This window comes from Elephantulus edwardii, unplaced genomic scaffold (genome assembly GCF_000299155.1).
Source record: "Elephantulus edwardii isolate Elephantulus edwardi_28Jun2011 unplaced genomic scaffold, EleEdw1.0 scaffold00006, whole genome shotgun sequence".
In the NCBI taxonomy this organism is placed as follows: Eukaryota; Metazoa; Chordata; class Mammalia; order Macroscelidea; family Macroscelididae; genus Elephantulus; species Elephantulus edwardii.
In genome coordinates, this window is record NW_006399756.1 from 10265144 (window position 1) to 10284443 (window position 19300).

Sequence of the window (19300 nt, forward strand, 5' to 3'; positions counted from 1 at the left end):
GAGTCTCACGGCATCACACACAACACAACAGTCAAGGAGTCCCACGGCATCACACACAACAGTCAAGGAGTCTCACGGCATCACACACAACACAATAGTCGAGGAGTCCCACGGCATCACACACAACAGTCGAGGAGTCTCACGGCATCACGCACAACACAACAGCCGAGGAGTCCCACGGCATCACACACAATAGTCGAGGAGTCCCACGGCATCACACACAACAGTCAAGGAGTCCCACAGCATCACACACAACACAACAGTTGAGGAGTCCCACAGCATCAGACCCAACAGTCAAGGAGTCTCACGGCATCACACACAACAGTCAAGGAGTCCCACGGCACCACACACAACACAACAGTTGACGAGTCCCACGGCATCACACACAACAGTCAAGGAGTCTCACGGCATCACACACAACAGTCAAGGAGTCCCACGGCATCACACACAACAGTCAAGGAGTCCCACGGCACCACACACAACAGTCGAGGAGTCCCACGGCATCACACACAACACAACAGTCGAGGAGTCCCACAGCATCACACCCAACAGTCGAGGAGTCCCACGGCATCACACACAAGAGTCGAGGAGTCCCACGGCATCACACACAACACAACAGCCGAGGAGTCCCACGGCATCGCACACAACAGTCGAGGAGTCCCACGGCATTACACAGTACAACTCTTAAGGAGTCCCACAGCACAGGAACAGAAAACTATGAAGAAGCTGAGAACTCAACAGAAAGGAAGTTCTAAGTTCTTCGTGACTGATTTAGGATAAATGGACGTCTTTTGAGGAAGCACTCCACAAATGTATGAAAAAGTTTAGCCCCAAACTAAACTCATCCCACTGGTGTCAGGTGAACTCTAACTCACAGCAACCATCCTTCTGGCTTCCAACGCTGTAAATCTTAATAGAAGAAAGCTGGCTTATCTGTTTCCCATGAACTGGGCTGTGGATTTGAACTGCCAACCTTTCGGTTGGCAGCCTAACAATTAACCTACTATATCACCAGGGCTCCTGTTACACAGAAGTTAGTAAATAGTCACAACCATAAATAATAACAGTTTGTAAACTAAATCCTTCCCCGTAGAGATGGAAAGCAGACAGACTCTGAAGTCAGAGACTTAAGTTTAAAACACTATTCTGGCAGGTAACTGAGCTGAGTGACCTGGAAAAGTTACTTATTCTCCCTCAGTTTAACCAGATAGAGATAATTCCTCAAAAGCTTTCATGGAGCTAAAAAGGAGTAACAAGTGTTAAGGGTTTAATCAAAATAGCTCCTTCCCAGCAGTACATTTAAGCACTGATAACCTCGTAACAGTAAAGTTTACTGACATGCAAATAAAAGTCGATAGTTGTAGAGGGGATTCATAGGGTCACTGTGAGTCAAGCTCCACTGAGGGTAATCAACAATAACAACAACCGCCATGCATGTTTCCCAAAGAGCTTCCCAAACAGCTGATGGCTTCACTGGCTATGGAACCAACAAGGCCTCTGCAAAGAATCCTTCCGACTAGTGAAAGGCTGCACTTACATCTGGAGGGATCCGTGCACTGTCCTTCACCGAGTTGCCCTCCACGGTCAGGTGGTAGACCTGGCCGTCATTATCCGTGAACACAAAATGCTCCCGGGCAGAGATGTTCTGACTCAGCTCAGATTTACTTTCAGCTTCCTGTAGCAAGCTTCAGGGCAGAAGAAAATAAGACAGAGAGATTTCTTATCTTTAAAATGACACCTATAATTAATTAACTCACAATAAAAAAGCATTGATAAGTGGTTCAAAACCATTAGAAGAAAAATGACTGAAGCTAACCTTTGACCAACTAGTAAGAGAATACATCACAACCCCTCTGAATTGGTTATACAGCAAAAGAAAGTTCACCCCCTAACCGACGCCCATCATAACCACCCAAGAGTTTAATGTGCAGAACTGCTGGGGATGGAGACAGGACTGGAACGGAGACTCTCCACTCTCTTCGCTGTCCTAGAAGCTACAGTTTATGGGGCCGAGGGCATAAAGATAGTTATGTTCACTAGTGAACACTGCTGGTATGTGGATCTTATTGCAAATATTACTGACTGCAGGAAGCAACACAATAATAAAAGCAACGTTTCAACCACTGGGTAGTACTGAAATACAACACCAAGGATGTTCAAAAGCAGATGCCTTTGGATGGCACGTGTCAAGCCCCAAGGATGACAAGGACACCACACAGGACAGGGGCAGGAAGCAGTGCACTGCACCTGATGACAGACGACTCCACGATGCTCAGCTCCGCATCAGAGACCACGGTCTGGCGGGCCATGGCCTCCCGGGTGGCCAGCTGCTTCTTCCGCAGGCTCTTCAGGTTGTGAGATGGTGACCACTCCTGTGGAGAAGACAGACCAAGACAAGCGCTGGACCTCTGTCACAGCACCTCCAGGAAGACTCTGCGTGCTCAGCACGCCCGGCCTCTCCTCTCCTCTCCAGTATTACTTACTACTCTGACACATAAAATCACGATTTTTTTCTTTGGGTTTTACCTATTTATTGACAGGTTCAACAGAAGTGCTTATTCAGAGCTTGAGGCAGTGGACTTCAATAAAATACAGCTTTGGAAAGGTCTATCCTTTTGATGCTTTCTTACCCATACTATGAAGCTAATGAGCTCTCTTATGCTACCTCCATTCCCATCAAGACAGCCTCTCCCTGCCTCCCCTCCCTTCAATCCGTGGCTCATTATCATGCATAAATCCAGCAAAACTTCCCGTGCTTTATGCATCTATTCCGCATCTTACCACTAACTGCAAAGCACTTAGACCAGGATCTTGTCATGTGTGTGCTCCTTCTTGCACACGCATGCGTCAGTGACCTACACAGCCGTGCTGGGTTACATATCTCCTTCTGGTTCTTTGTATTTGCTGGTTTGGGGTTTTATTACATTGAGTTTCACTCATGTACACTGTGTTTTGTACAATAATCTCTATACATTTTGTTTTATACAACCTATTGATTACTTTTTACCACTCCTTATTCTCTTTCTTGCACTTTTGTTTAATTGATGTTTTAACAAAAGTTTACAGAACACTTGGACTTCCATTCATTCACTGTTGCGCATTTTCCTCCCTATCACCCCACACCCCCACCCCAGTTCACTTTTCTCTCTAAAAAGATTCTTTCCTTGTTGCACAATTTCCTCCCCCGCTCCCGCGCCCTGCCTCTGAGACCACTTTGCTGTGCATCTCGTATTCTGGACAGTTACCAGGCAAGTAATACCTAATCGTGTACTCCCTTCAGACAGCTCTCTCCCTCGGCCTCCTCTGCTTGGAGTGCAACGCAACACTCCACGCGTGCATCTGACACTCTAATCTGTCTCTCAGTAGAGGACATCCAAGTTGTCTCCAATGTCCATCAAGACTGGTAATGTTGCTGCCAATATGCTGGTAAAAGACGACAAGCGGGAGCAGAGTGGACAGAGGCCAGAATGAGTCTGGGTTCGCTGAAGGGCTGCCAGCTCGCTCCCGAGGCTGACTGGTCTGCTTTCTCCCCAGCCGCATACAGGATCAGAGACCCTGCACTGACACTAGCTGGCTTTCGGACTTTATTAGTTATAATTGTTGTTATTGTGCACCATTAAGTCAGAACCAACTCGTAGCTGACCCCACAGTGGGTTCTCAGAGGCAGTAAGTAGCACGGGACAAGACTGCCCAGCTTTCTCCCGTGGAGCAGCTCGTAGATTCGAACCTTGAGCCTTTGGGATTGCAGTGCAGCTTCTTAACAGTAGACCACCTGAGCTATTACTACATAGATACATGTTTAAATAAAGGATTTTGCTTTTAAACGGTAACTTACCAACGCAGTTATTGAAGGGAAATTTTTGGACATCTCTCTAAGGAGGGTACAAGTCCTAATATCCCACAATTCCAGGGGTTTATCTTTGAAGACAACTGCCAGATACTGCCTAAAATAAACAAAATTGAGAAATAAGGCCTTTTTGCAAAATTTTCGTGATCAATTAAAAGACAAAAGCTCAACAAATCTGAGAACTCAAGAGAATATATTCTAAATATACAATTTTTTAAACATACACAATTTAAACAAACATTTATCTCCAATAACTAACAGTCATAAAAATTAAGTCAGAAGATGACTTTCAAGGGTAGAGAGACCCTCACATAATCAGGCTAGGCAACCAGCTCAGAGGAAAGTAAAACTACAGATTCAAATCCTGAGACCACAGCTTACATCAGCTCTCCAGGGGCTGTGTTTTCTCTTTTCTCATACACAACATGAAAAGAACGCCATTTATCAATGAATTGATAAATATGTTATGGAGAGGGGTAACATAAGTGTCATCCTGCCACAGCAGGTATTCAACAAAATTCACTCATTCATTCCCTGTCGTGCCTGAAGGAACTACAGAATGACAGCCACAAACACAACTCCACAGCCCGAACGGAGCCTAGAACACACGCAACCCACTGGGAGGGCCGAGAAACGATCAATCCCTGATCACGGCATTGTGCCCTGGAGAAGCCCTGGGCCTGCGGGAGGGCTTCCCTCTGCACAGGACCAAGGCTGCCGTCCGCAGTCGAGGTGGCCTCGGACAAGCCACGTGGCCTTTCTGAGAGCCATTCTACTTAGCTTTATTCATTGCCATCAAGTCAATCCTGAGTCACAGAGACCTTCTATCAGGCTTCCCAGGAGCCTGTCCACCCTGATCCCATGGGGCAGTCACTAGATTTGAACTGATCACCTTTCGATGAGCAGTACAACACGGGATGCACTATACAATCAGAGCTCCTTGCTTGTCTTTAAAATGGTACTTCTCTCATCTGTCCTACAGACCTCACTAAATGCTCTGAGGATAAAAGCAAAAGCAGAATAGGTAAGATATATCAACAATTATTCAAACCCTGATGAATGATGAAAATTTAATGTATTATACTTTTGATGATCTCTTATACACAGCTGAGTGCTCTGGTGCCTCAGATGTCAGGGTGTTAACTAGGATCAGTGGTTCGAATCCACCTGGGTGCTCCTCAGGAAAATGATGGGCAGTCTCCTCTTGTGACGATTTACCTCTAAGGTGGATCATCGAGAGTGGGAACCAATTGGACAGCAGTGAGTAAATACAGAGCCCTGAGAAAGCACGTATACAACAACTATATAGAAGGACTTATATTAACAGACTTGAAAACAAACAAAAAAAGCTGTATAATCATCTCAATAAACGCAGAAAAAGCATTCAACAAAGTTTAACGTCTACTCATGACACAAATTATCTGAAAACTGGAGGAAAAGGAGAATTTTTTCAACCTGACATAAGCGTGAAGAAGCGCAAAGATGTTTTGAAACAATCAGTCCCCATAAACCTGCATTCCCTGGACCCTGAGACGAGAAGAGGTAGATGGGGTCACGCTACCACCTCTGACCATTCTAGAGGGGTGGCAGTGGGAGAGACGAGGCAGAGTGGTGGGAAACTCAGAAACCTTTAAAAAAGCCAGGTTTATGGATGTGATAAGAGACTGGGTGAATCCCTAGCACCAGGGCGTTTGGTCACCCGTCAAGCCTGGAACAAACCTCACTAGCGCCACGGCTAAACTGTGAGCCAAACATCAGTAACACCAGGATGCACTCACTCCTTAAAATAACTATAAATAACAAGGCCCAACGAGGGAGCTCCATTGGAGTAGCCGCGGGGAGCTGAGCTGCTAAGAGCTGAGCTGCTAAGGAAAAGGCAGCATCTCTCTGGTGGTCTGAACCCAGCAGGGGTTCATGGATGGAGGATGGGAAATCTCTTCTCCGGGGACTTACAGCCTCTGAAAACCTGCAGGACGCTCAGCTACAAGCTGGGTCCAACTCAAGGCAATCAATTCAAGTAAGGGCAAAGAGCAGCATTTACCCAAAGATAAAGCCCTAAGAAAATGGGTTAGGATGGAAGGATTATGGGAAAAGAGAGCTAAAGACAGGGAGTGAGGAAAGTGCTACTACATCAGGGAAGGACTGCAATTAATGTGGGGGAAAATGTGCACTAACAGTTTAATGAAGAATCAACTTGCTTTGTAAACTTTTACTCACATAAAACGCAAACAAAAACTTCTACAACTAAGATGGCTGAGATTCAGGATGCATGGAGAAAGCATTCACATTTATTATTCAACAACACCAACTCTCATTTCTTCTACTCAACATTGTATTGGAAGCCTTAGGAGAGTACAGCAAGAATAAACAAACATACAAAGTGGAAAAGAGTATGTCTGTATTTGCAAACATCATCATCTACGGGAATATGCCAAGGAAGCAACAAAAATAATAACAGAACGAATATTAACTAAGTATATAGAGGTCACAAGACATAAACCAATATTTAAAGATATCTTAAACAATTATACAGTTCAACATGAATATGTTGACTAGCTAGGAATAGTTCGTAAATGGAAATAGAAAACAGAAAATAAAACAAACACTTTTAGTGAGTAGACCATGTTGACGTATAGTAATTACCATTATTTAAAAAACTCTTCATGCACTCTTTTATATTAGCACTAATTAAAGAAAAAGAATGCATGAGATTCCGTTATAGCATCAGAGGGCTTTGTTTTCTCGGGTAACACTTACTTCAAATGAGACACTTTAATCATCTCGATGGGCGACTCGTCATTGCCTCGGTCACCTCTGAAAGCAATGCTTCTACCTGTAAATGTAAACAGCAAAGGAGGTTCCTGAGCACACGGAGCATTGCGGAGGTACAGTCACAACGGGGGAAAGTGACCAGTTCCACCCTGCATCTTCCCATTCATGCCTTCGTTTGAGTCTTAGCCATTTCTAATAATATAAATTTATAAAAGAATTTAAGACAATGTTGGAAGTTAACATACTACTTATATTCCTATATCTACTTTATGGAAGAATTTTTGTTAAGTTTCTTGAATCCCCTCAGTTGTTCTTCCAAATAATTACATTTTAATGCAATAATAAAATGTAAAATTGAAGTATAATAAAGCAATTGCCTACTGTAAAAACTACCTATTTTTACAAACATTGCCATATTTACAAATTCTGCTTAGTGAGGAAAATATCCTTCAGAAAAGCATTTCTGATTTCTTATATGAAAAACAACTAAAATTTTCTAATATAGGAAGATTCTAAAAATGGTACACATTACCTATGAAAGAATTTAACTGCAAAAACCCTAGTTTTCTGTGAATTAAAAACACAAATGCATGCTTGTGTCTGAAGAAACATATTAGGATTTCTTTTCTTAGACAATGACAGAGGTTACACTATATTCAAACACAACGTGGTGCCTACACGCTCCCTGCTATTCTGGCCATCACGGTGATCATCATAGGCTCACTGTTGTCCCACACCAGCCGCCTCACCCTTTCCTGACTCCACTAGTCACTTCTCTCCTTAGGAACCAAGGTTGGAGTCTTCAGGCTATGAAATCAAATGTCTCACTTAAACCAGTTAGCAACCACTTGTAATAACAGAAATCTCTCTCTTTGCATTTAATATAAAAATGCTCAGGGGTGTTTCGGTTTTTGAGTGGATGACAGGAAAGGAGAGTAATCTCCTCTGAAACATGAAGTAACTAGAGTGTGAGCCAGTCCAAAGATCAGGGGATAAAGGTCACAGTGGAGGCCACCTTCATCATGACTAAAGGGACACTGGTCTGGAGGTGCTAAGAGCTATGTACCTCTGAGACTATAAGGAGTAATAATGTGCCATAACTTTTTATACATACACCCAGCAGACTGGTTAAAATAACCAACACAGCTTCACAGTGCTGCACTATTTTTAAACATAATTTATCTATTTGGTATCCCTGCATGTGCTAGAAAAGAATCTGAAACTTACATTACAGCTTCAAGCTATTTTTTTGAAATGTACTGGATTCTGGGCTTCGAAACCATTCCAAACAAATCACCTCATTGAAATGCTTCCAGTTATAAATTTTTAACACCAAAATTAAGATATCCTATTCAGTCAGACTAAAGTTTTCAATCTGAGTGTCTGAAAACAAACCTTTACAAGTTTTTAAAAGAGTTTTTTACAAAGGCCAAAAGTTTTAACAAATACTATCCCAAAGTTTAAATACAAATATGTGTTTTAAAACATCTTTGGTTCTATTTAGCAATGTAGTTAAGAGAATAAACTGGTGTTTTATTTTTTCTAACAAGCTTCCTATGCAGGCTAACAGTATCCCATTTTACCATGTACTTGTTTTTACAAGATTGTCTCATACAAACAGGATGAGATTTTCCTAGGACAACTGTAAAATAAGAAAATGAATACATAAATAAAAATGTGCTGAGTGAACTAACTCAGTCCCACAAGGATAAATATTGCATAAGACCATCATTGTAGAAGGAGTATAAGGATCCCGGAGGGGTGGGAGAAGCTGGAAGCAGAGGGATGTGGATGTGTAGGGGGAAGGGGGGATTAATCATTGGGTTGTACAATTTGATGGGTGGGGGAGGGGAAGGGAAATTGAGAGAATTTGTTCAAATTTGTATTTTAATTTTGTAAATAAACTAATAAAAATGTACAGGAGAAGATAGATGCAGCGTGGAAGGAAGTCCTTTAGAACCTGTTCTCTAAACAGCGGAATCTCCAGCAGTACGACGGAGCACACCTCCAGCCCTGAGCAGTCGAGGAACACAACACGCACCTGTTGGAAGATCCACGAGTTGGAGTTCATTTCTCACGAGTCCCATATTGTTTGGTGTTGAGGTGGCAAACGACAGAAAACCGGTCAGGCTTGACCATTCGATTCCTCTGCGGAGAGAAATTAAACAGTGGTTAATCGAATGGCCTGCTTCTGTTTCAAAGGTTGCTTTGAAGAATATATCCTTCCAGTTGTTGTCAGGTGCTGCTGAGTAGACTGACTCACAGAGACCCTGTGAATGCAGCTCTGAATCTGCCCTTTCCTGCAACGTCCCCACGGTCTCTGCCCACAGCCTCTGCCACGCTCAGCCCCTGCGCCGTCCCCAGGGTCTCGTCATTCTCAGCCCCTGCACCATCCCCATGGTCTCTGCCACATTCAGCCCCGCTGTTACAGTCACTGTGTCAAACCACCTCCTTGATGAGACCTCAAGGAGAAGTTTCTCCTAGTGAGATCTAAATTTTAATTACACAAGTTAATTAGGAGTATTAATGTGCCCTTTCACTTTGAGCTATTTTGCTGTGTGCTGCTGTGTTAATTCTCACTCAGTGGGAGTCTAGAGGGCCAAGCAGGACTGTCCCCAGGGTTCCCAGCCACAGTCTTCACAGGGGCAATTCCCAGGTCTCCTCTCCTCTGAGCAACTGGTGGGCCCCAGCCTCGGTTCTTTTGTTAAGTAACAGCTGAGCACATTGTGCTACTAGGGATTACATTCCCACAAAAATCCTACTTAATTAGCAATTATTTCTAATTAAAGCATATACCTCTAAGAGTAATGACAAGACAGATTATAAGGGTTCACAGCAGCATTAAAATGACTGTAAAATTGGGCCAGGGCGAGAGCTGTAATACTTTCCAAAAACAGCAACTGCTTAAAAACACAAGTCATACAGAAATACTCTGAACAAACCACTTAAAGCTGGGTCCAAGTAAGGATTTTCTTCAATTCTGTAATAATTTATTGTTGGTTAGGAAGCAGAGAGATGTTTCAGAAACAAAGAAGATGAATGGAGATGTTAGATGAAAATGAATGAAATTCTAAATGATCTATCAATTGCTGCTGTTGTTGTTATGTGCCGTTGAGTCGTTTGTGACTCATAGCGACCCTATGTACAACAGCCCTAAACCCTGCTCTATCCTGTGCCAATCTCATTGCCTCTGACACACCCATCCCGATTACCCCAGTCACTGAATCAATCCACCTCATAGAATGTCTTCCCCTCCTGCGCTGTCCCTCCACTCTACCCAGCATGATGTCCCTCTCTAAAGACCTGTCTCTCCTTACAACATGTCCAAAGTATGTCAGGCGAAGCCCCAGAATCTTTGCCTCCAAGGAGCAGCCTGGTTTAACCCTCTCTAGGATGAATCTATTTGTTTTCTTGGTAGTCCATGGTACATTCAATACTTTTCTCCAGCACCACAGCTCAAAGGCGTCAATTCTCCTTCTATTCTCCCTAGTCACTGTCCAACTCTCTGATGCATAACAAGTGATTGCAAAAACCATGGCCTGTATCAGGTGCACCTTAGTCTCCAGAGAGACACCATTGCTCTTGAGTACTTTAGAGAGGTCCCTAACCACAGACTTTCCCATCGCAATACATTTTTTGATTTCCTGGCTACTGGTGCCAAGAGTGTTGACCATGGAGCCGAGCAAACTGAATTAGAGAAAAGAAAACGTCAAAGAGAATGTGGTATGATAGGACAGCAACGTCCAATCCTGGTGCCCTGGGAGTCTTCTTTATGTGGGACTGACAGCAGTGATCCCACCTGTACCACCACTAGCCCACCTGAGAGGGACTTCTGGTGGCTCAGGGGTAAACAGTTGTTTTGCCAACCCAAAGTGGCATGGCTCAAATCCACCAGCTACTCTGTGGGAGAAGGATGGGCCCTCTCCTTCCATGCAATTTACAGTCTCTAAAACCCTCCTGAAGGGTCAGCCATGAGTGGGGTCTGACTTGTCAGTACACAACAACAGCCCACCTGAGTGGACCTCATTCATGCAGAGACTGAAAAACAGAAGTGAGCCACACGGACAACACAGAAGCCCCACGAGAGCCACAGAGATGCCCTGCTGACATCAGAGCAGAGGCCAGTCGGGAGGCAAGTCCTGTTCCGTGCTCACTGCCCATCGGAATCTTTAGACAGAAAATTTGAAAAAAATGTATTGTTTATGGCTGCTTTTAGAGAGCTCTGGTGACCTAGAGGTAAGGAGCTGTGCTGCCAATTCAAAGGCACGGGGTTTGACTCCACCAGCTGCCCCGGGGGAGAAAGATGGGCAAAATCCTCCACGTGATTCTCTGAAAACCCACTGACGGTCAGTCATAAATCACTTCTGACTCAACAGCTCGTAACAACATGCTGTGGCTGCTGTCACGCTATGACGGCAGAGTAGCTGAGACAAGAGTGTAAGGCCTGTTGAGCCTATTTACTATTTACTATGCAGCTCTAGATGGAGGATGTTCGCTGACCCCCGGGGCGGTCTATCAACGTTTACTATGAAGACAACTAAAATCCAAACCATGACCAGCACCACATGTGGCAGGATGGGGCGCGAAGGAACACTTCACTCTGCACGGGAACAAAAAACAGCGCTGGTTTTGACAGTCGAGGTGGTTTTCCAGAGCTACACACAGGCTCACCTCACACACCGAGGTCCCGGCCCCAAGGAGATGAGAAAACAAAGTGACACAGACGCTTCACAACTGCTGAAAAGGAGATCCTTCGACACGTATACAGATAAATGAACTGTACAGTCACACAATGGAGTAGGACGCAGTGGTTTTCAAAAAAGGAAAATAGAGGGGAGAGTAGCTTTCGAATCATGAAAAGACAAGGAGGCAGTTTAATGCACGCAGCTAAGCGAAAGGAGCCAATCTGAAGAAAACACAGCGCATGAGCCCAGGAGTGGTCAGCGGCTGCCAGGGGCCGAGGGAGGGCACGGGCGGTGATGACCAGCACCGGGCGTTCTTTTCAGGGCAGTCAAAGTATAACGGTGGGCACACAGGATCACGCATTTGTCAAAACTCATAGGGCCAAATCAAGACTGAACCCTGACGGAAAGGACGGACAGTGAACTATATCAATAACTGTTATCAATGCTGGCTCATTAACTGTAGCAAATGTATCACAAGAGTAAAGAGAATGGTAAAGGAGAGACTGCATGCGGTGCAGGTGGGGCGTAAATGGGAACTCTTATGATTCAGCTCAACTTATCTGCAACCTAAAATGGCTTTTAAAAGTGGCCTATGGGGGAAAAAACCCAACGTCATCATTATCATTTAAAAGAACACACACAAATTATAAACAGATAAGCCATCCTAGCCGTGTGCAAATATTAACATTCAAGGACTCGTGATAATGTGCTTCCAAAAAGTAGTTCACAGCAGAAGAACAACTTTTTAAAAAGTTGCCCTTTTCATTTCCATATGAGAATCTAAAATGTTTGGGTTTATTGCTAATAAGCTCAGCAGCTTTTAGAACACATCTGTGAATTTTTTTATTATGGCTTTCAAGTGGAATATTATAATTGTACTAATTAACACAAAAAGACAGCAGGAGTTTCGCATCCTCTTGGCCATCTTCTCTGGATATAAAACCTGAATCATCATGAAAATGGCACTCCAGCGGGAACATTTATATTATAAAATGGAGTATAGATTGTTCACAACACCAGCCTGCTTGAATAAAAAAGTCCCTTGAGTTTCTTGGTTTCTCTGGTAACCCTTGAACAATGTCAATGTTACTCAGCCATAAAGCTGGTAAGAGAGCATGTGGTTACTGGTAGATATGACGGATCAACAGTTAACAAGAAGCTTGCATCTTCCTTACAATTAATATTTGACAATAAGCTAGTTCAGCTGTATCTTTATCAAAGATTTCATTGCCAAGAAAAATATAAAAGCTGCTCAAATTTTGGAGCATTTTTCAAATTGCTAGCATGAACCCAGGCTCACTTGGCATATGTATTGTATGGCCACTATATTTCAGGCTAATTTACATGCCTTTCTTAGCTAGAGATCTAGCTTACACATTCTAAACGTAAATAAAGAGTCTGGAGTCTGAACCCAGAAAATCCTAGGCTGGATTCTATCAATGCCTTTCACTGATGAGGGTCTGATTCTCAGATTCTTCTTTTGTGACTACTCAGAGAACTGCAGTGGAGATAGGATGAAATGACACATGGAAAGCAGTAGTATCTGTAGTAACCCTTTGAATGACTGCTGACTGATGGCTGACTTCAGCCACAAATGGAACCACCACAAGGAGGCGGACAGCACGGCAGCAGGGCTGTTGGAAGCCAGGCCAGAGAGTGAGCAGCAAAACCCTGACAGGAGAAGATGAGATGACCTGCAGACCTGCACCACTGGCCCTCGGAGACCAGAGCCTCCGAGAATGTGTGACTGAGAGATGCTGGACAGCTGAGTATAGCTGATACTAAATACGCACCTAGGTCACCGACAGAACAATGCATTTGAAGGAAGGAGGCCAGGCAAACACTTCAGAGACTTCCACCTCACAGAAATGCACCTGTCAGGATGACGTGCACACTAACAGTTCACTAAACGGTTCAGGGCATTCAGGAAATCTACGTGAACTGTGGTGGCACAAGGGCTGGGGCTTGACTGAGGGTCAAAGGCTGCTCAAACCCACCAACCACTCTTGAAGAAAGACAGGCAGTTTGCGCCCATGAGTCTGCAGACTTGGAAACCCTCCAGGGCAGATCCACAGTGGCCCACCGGGTTGCTGAGTAGGAACTGACTCAATGACAGTGGTGGGTTTGATTATGTGAAATTCATAATTATGTAATGTATGGGGAACAGAAGACAGCCTTACCTACATCTTTGTTAAAAGACTATATACGGAACATGCAGTCAATTTACATATATGTGTAACTTTACAGAAAACCAGACTCATGCTTGTAAACGATGCTATGGCACAGCTAAGCATGGACATGAACAACGAGGCATCAAACTCCTTCCTTCCCACATCCACCTCCACAGCACTCACAACACATTGCATCTCAAAGCCAAAGCCAAAGCCAAGTGCGAGCAAATTTCACCTCTTTTCTGATGTTTAAAAAAATAGATTAAATTTATTTCCTTTAATAAATTATTTCATTAAATAGGTTATGAGCACCCTAACCAAGGAATATTCATACAGGAAGAAGCAAATGAAATCTTAAAAGGGAGTATATGGGAAGCCAATACTAAATATTTGTAATAAACAGAATGCTCTTTCAGGATGGAATTCACCCTGCGGCACCAAAGGCAATCCTTAAGGGTTTACTGGATTTTTGCATTTTATCTACTGACCCCTCCCTCCTGAGGGGAAGGTTTTCAATAGAAAGAGCTTGGCTTCATTTGCATTGAATTCTCTTTGTGATTTACTTCCTGATAATTTTCAGTAAAGATATGGGGAAGCTCAGGACAGCAGTTGAGAACAGCTGCCCCCGTTTTTTATGCTCTCTATCTCATTCTTTGTTGTCTCATTATTATTAATTATAAAAATACTTTATCTCTGGTCTGTAACAGGAGTACAATGCTCTTTGGTCAGAAAGCACCTTGGTCCTCAGGCCTCCACTAGCTAGACACAGAATTAACCAGGAAGTTCAAAAGCAGACCCTGCTGCAGTGGACCAGCCCGAGCGGACCCGGGCAGTGCCTGCGGCCGGAGCCAAGAGGACAGAGTACTCACTTGACTTCACACGAGTGGCCGCTCAGCTCCTTGTGCAGCAGCCCGCTGGTGAGGTGATACACCAGGACCGAGCCGTTACTTGTGCCTGTCAAAAGGACGTGACAGGAGGGTGGGCCTTGGTGGGAATTCCAGATCTTTCTAACAAAAACCTTTTCTCAATATTTTAATCCTTTTACAGTAATGATCTTGGAACAGAAATATCTGAGTGATACGTGAAGAAAATAAACACGAGTTTCCCTGACCTTCCCTTTTGCAAAGCTGGGTCTAATCTCAGGGGCTCTGTGTTACAGGAATACTTACATGTATCTCACTCCAGGAACAGATCCAGTGAGATTTTATAACCTAACACAAGACCCAGAAAACGTGGAGAAATGCTTTCAGAAAGTCTTCCATTTCACACCTGAGAGTTTAGACCTTTTGAGATGGACAATGATTACCATCTTGTTCACCTTTTGATGCAGAATGTCAGTCCTCATCCAACAAGACAACCTAGCAGAGCTCAGTAACCAGATTTTCTACTTTTTTTTATGAGGATTTTGTATTTTGTCTTTTACATTAAATCACAAGGAGATTATCAATTTGAGGGGGGGGCTAATTATAGATTTTACAATTAAGAAATCTGGGTCCAAGCCCTGACTTTGCCTTATATTCTTGAATAAGCTGCTTGCTCAACTAAATCTGTTTGTTTCTTTAAAACAAATTCTAAATCTACTTATTTAAGATCAAATTAGAAAATATACATAATTAGGGTAGCACCTAACATATAGTAAGCACTGAGTTCCTTATTTCTGCTTCTGTTATCACTGGAAGTTGAATTTGTAGGTATTATTGATGAATCTAAAGCCCTCAGGTAGTGTGTCTAAACTATAATTATAAGGGACATAGGCATATTTAAGAAGGTGAAGTGTCAGTCTTTAAAACGTTCTCATATGTTAAACAAGTGAGTGCTGCTGTTGTTTGGATAATCACGTTCTCATTGCTCATGACTGAAAAAGATTAGTGGATTTATGTACACCAACAAAATGCTAGGCAAATTCACATTTTGTGCACTTATGAAAACCACAATTCTACACTAGCTTCTCAGCTATCTCATAATAAATCCAGTACTGAAAAATGGGCTAAATAGTGACTATAATATCTACACTGATCATAACCCAATGCTTTTTAGAATTTAAGATGTCTAAATATATTTTCAATATTTGTATTTTATATTTAGCACTCTCCAGGGTACTGAAAAGCAACAATGTCAGTCTAGAGACTAGGTGTGCCTAATCCAACTCGAAGGTGTGATGGAAACAAATTGGCAAGCCTTTCTTCCACAACGCTGTGTGTCACCGCAATAACTCGGCAACCTAAATGGCTCAGAAAGTGTAAAACAGGCATGAAGAAACACGACAAGAGAGGCCAAATCCTCACCAACAGCAAGCAGGGGCTGGTACATCTTGATGTTTTTGGTGGTCAGCGGTGGGCACATGCGGATAGCAAACGGTGGCAGGGGCAGTCCCGACAGCAGCCCGGTGAGGAGGAACTTGAGATGCACCTCCTGCAGAATGGAGCCTTTGGGGTGTTCTTCTCCAGCAACTGCACTTTGCCCTGATGCACAAAGAAAAAGGATAATATACAAATCAGAACATCTGCTGGCCTTAAAAATGGGAAGAAACCTTTCAGAGGAAATACTTCTCAGGTTTAGAAAAAGAGCACAAGGTGGCATGAAAGGGGCTGTGGCTTTCTTTAGCGCCACCAGAGCTCCTGACGGGCGACGGGACTTCAGTCACATCATCGGAAACCTCAGAGAGAGCTCCCATTTTCCGAGCCCCTTGTCTTTTAGGGAAGAATGGCTCAGTCCACATCTCTGGGAGGTGGGCACTCAACAGAGGCTGCAGAACAAAGCAAGGGGACTGGGTGGGTGGAGAACAGTTTCTCTGAGGTTCAATGCAGACACACACTTCTGTCTCCTCGCTGCTCTAAGTGTTACTCTTCTACCTCACACACTGTGTAAACAGCACATAGAATGAGCAGTGACCAGCACGAGGCTCTAGAACTCCCTCATGGTTTCTCATGCAAAACTTGTTGCCTGTGTAACTATAATTACAAAGTTTAACTTTACAATATGTAAAGGAATATACAAATATGATTAAATATATAAATTGTCACTGCTGACAGCTTAATAGGATTATTTTCAAATGCTCTGATTAATTCTAAATTAATAGCTTTTGTCTCAAACTAAAGGGATGACTCCAGTAGAAAAATCTACCAAAACAATGTGAAGACAAAGACTACGACTACTAAAAAGGTGTACAAACTATCTTCCCAGAAACAACTCTCAAACCGAGATTAACGTGTCAAAAAATACACAAGCATATGTGTGTTCATATATTTATGCATACATTATAACTTTTTAAAGCAAAGTTGTTTTAATAATATTTTTTTTTGTTAAATTGGTAAGATATATAGGCGAAGTGGTCACTACTTTAATCCTATTAAAATGACACAAACAATGGATGCCAATCTTTTTGCCTTACTTTAGAACCAAAAATGGGCCATGAAGGAATGGAAAGCTTAGCAGGTAGGCTGCCTGTATACCAACTAGCCCTATCAGCTTGGATGCAACTTCTAGAAACAGCACATTCTTCTTCAAGTATCTTCCTGAACAAGAAATTCACAAGGCAGGACACATTAGATCTTACTATGCTATGCGGCAGCCTTTACTACGGACTGTAAATCAGCCCTCCACATTTAACAGAACTGTTTTCGATTATCGCTAAGCACACACTGAATACCAAATTAAAAGTTTAATTAGAAGTTTTAATGAAACTGTTTACAAGTCGCAAAGCTTTACTTATTTAATACTTTTAAATCAGCTACATTGTCAAGAGCTGCTAAGCAATCTAGACCATTCTGTCTCTGGAAGGATGTCATTTATATCACTCAGATACCTAAACGGGCTTCGTACCACTGATTAGTTCTGCCTGTATATTTATCATTCCGTTCATGTTCATTTTTTTATGTTCCATGTAGACAGGGTCAATTAACTCAGAAAATTGTGTTACTGACAGAATGAATTTAACGCAAAAAGTATGAATCTAAGTTCTTCACATGGATTTTTGTCTAGAGATGGCTTTAAATACACAATCATGGAGTACAAGGGCTTTACAGCTGGAAGGAAACACGCAGACACAGAGGTCAGGTCCAGACCAACGTGAAGTGGTCAGGGCAAGAAGACATTTCTGCCTAAGAAGCACTGTGGCTCTCTCACTCATTGGCTATGTGATCTCAGGAATTTAACTAATCTCTCTGGGCCTCAGTATTCACATCAAGAAAATGGAGACAATATTACTTAACTGGCAGGAATGTATTATGGTAACCCATAAAGGTTTAGGTCTAGCACTTAATAGTGTTAAACATTCAATAAACATCAACTCTAATTCATTAATAAGGTAATGTATTTTCTAGTTAGTTTCGCCTGTATTGTCTATATGTTGTTGTTGTTATGTGCCGTCAAGTCGTTTGCCCTAAACCCTGCTCTATCCTGTGCCAATCGCACTGCCTCGGACACACCCATCCCGATTACCCCAGTCACCGAATCAATCCACCTCATAGAGGGTCTTCGCTCCTGCACTGTCCCTCCACCCTACTAAGCATGACGTCCCTCTCCAAGGACCTGTCTCTCCTTACAACATGTCCAAAGTACTTCAGATGAAGCCCCAGAATCCTTGCCTCCAAGGGGTAGCCTGATTTAACCCTCTCCAAGATATAGCATTTAAATAAAAACCTAATGAAAAATATCCATTTTCAATTACATTACAGAAAAACAAATAATGATCCAGAAAACCCTGTACAAACCAGAGAAACTCATGATTAACAAAAAACTATAAATTTAAAATCATCAGATGTCATAATTTCTTGGCATATTTACTCATTTTGACATTATGATTTCAACTTTCATTTGAAATCCAAAACCTTCATTCTTCTTTTAAGAGATGCAAGGTCCATTACAATTAAATTCATTCTAGAAAGTATTTTATTTGCAAATAATCATTTTTTTGAAAGGACCCTGAACACGAAAATAAGGAAACTTACATGCAAAAAAGCTAAAATAATGCTTCTAACGTTGCTCATCACTTATTCCTTTAACAAATCCTTACAGAGCATTTAGACTGCACCAGGCCCTGGCTGAGTGCAGGGAAAGGAAATGAGGCGGAATACAAAGCCCTTGTGTGGACAACAAAATACAGCTGTTAATGATCAGGGACTAAAAAGGAACATCAAGTCAGGTTTGAGAGATTAAAGGATGCAATACAAGCTGCATTTTCAATTATGCATAGCAGAAAAAGAAGGACCTGGGTATTGGATTCCAAGCCAAGGGACAGCAGGTGTGGTGGTCCAGAGGCACGTGGCATGCTCAGGAGGACAGATCCAGGAACTGGAAGCCTTGCTTCCTCTTTCTTTCCGATCACAGAATCCTTCATAACTGAGTATTTCCTAATTCCAACATCTATAACACCCACCTAAGCTGCCTTCTGCCCTTTTATTGGGAAAGAATGTTATTTTCTAGTTTTTACAAGCTAATATTTTGACTTTATAATAAGCTGCAAGTCAGTGACTATTAACTTCACCCTTCAAAAAGCACCTAACATGAAAACTCAAAGGAAAAGAAAAGCTTACCAATCATGTTATCTAAGGAGAGGTCCGGGAGCTTATTGTGTAGAACTCTTACAGGAATTCCACAGAAGGACACTGGGGAATACAAGGGTGACACACCAGAACTACTGCAAAGACATAACAATTAGATGGTTTTACATAGTTCACACCGATAGGCTACTGACTCACAACTTTTTATTAATCCCAGATCATGGCATTCTATTTGTATAGTGTTTATTAATCTTACCCAAAGGTAAAACAGGCTACGTAACTCTCTAGAATCTAAAGCTTTAATTATTACTTTGAAAATATTTT

General features: G+C 42.6%; 1 protein-coding gene across 1 annotated transcript in view; it reads right to left on the minus strand.

Moving 5' to 3' along the window:
• The window catches only part of WDR11 (WD repeat domain 11), a 44618-nt gene that overhangs the window by 11881 nt on the left and 13437 nt on the right, over positions 1 to 19300 (minus strand). Inside the window, exons 9-16 of the mRNA XM_006880147.1 lie at positions 19010 to 19113; positions 15761 to 15937; positions 14345 to 14429; positions 8661 to 8767; positions 6605 to 6680; positions 3836 to 3944; positions 2248 to 2372; positions 1538 to 1685 (exon numbers count right to left, since the gene is read on the minus strand). Coding sequence (XP_006880209.1) covers positions 1538 to 1685; positions 2248 to 2372; positions 3836 to 3944; positions 6605 to 6680; positions 8661 to 8767; positions 14345 to 14429; positions 15761 to 15937; positions 19010 to 19113 — 931 coding nt within the window. The remainder of the gene's footprint in view (positions 1 to 1537; positions 1686 to 2247; positions 2373 to 3835; positions 3945 to 6604; positions 6681 to 8660; positions 8768 to 14344; positions 14430 to 15760; positions 15938 to 19009; positions 19114 to 19300) is intronic.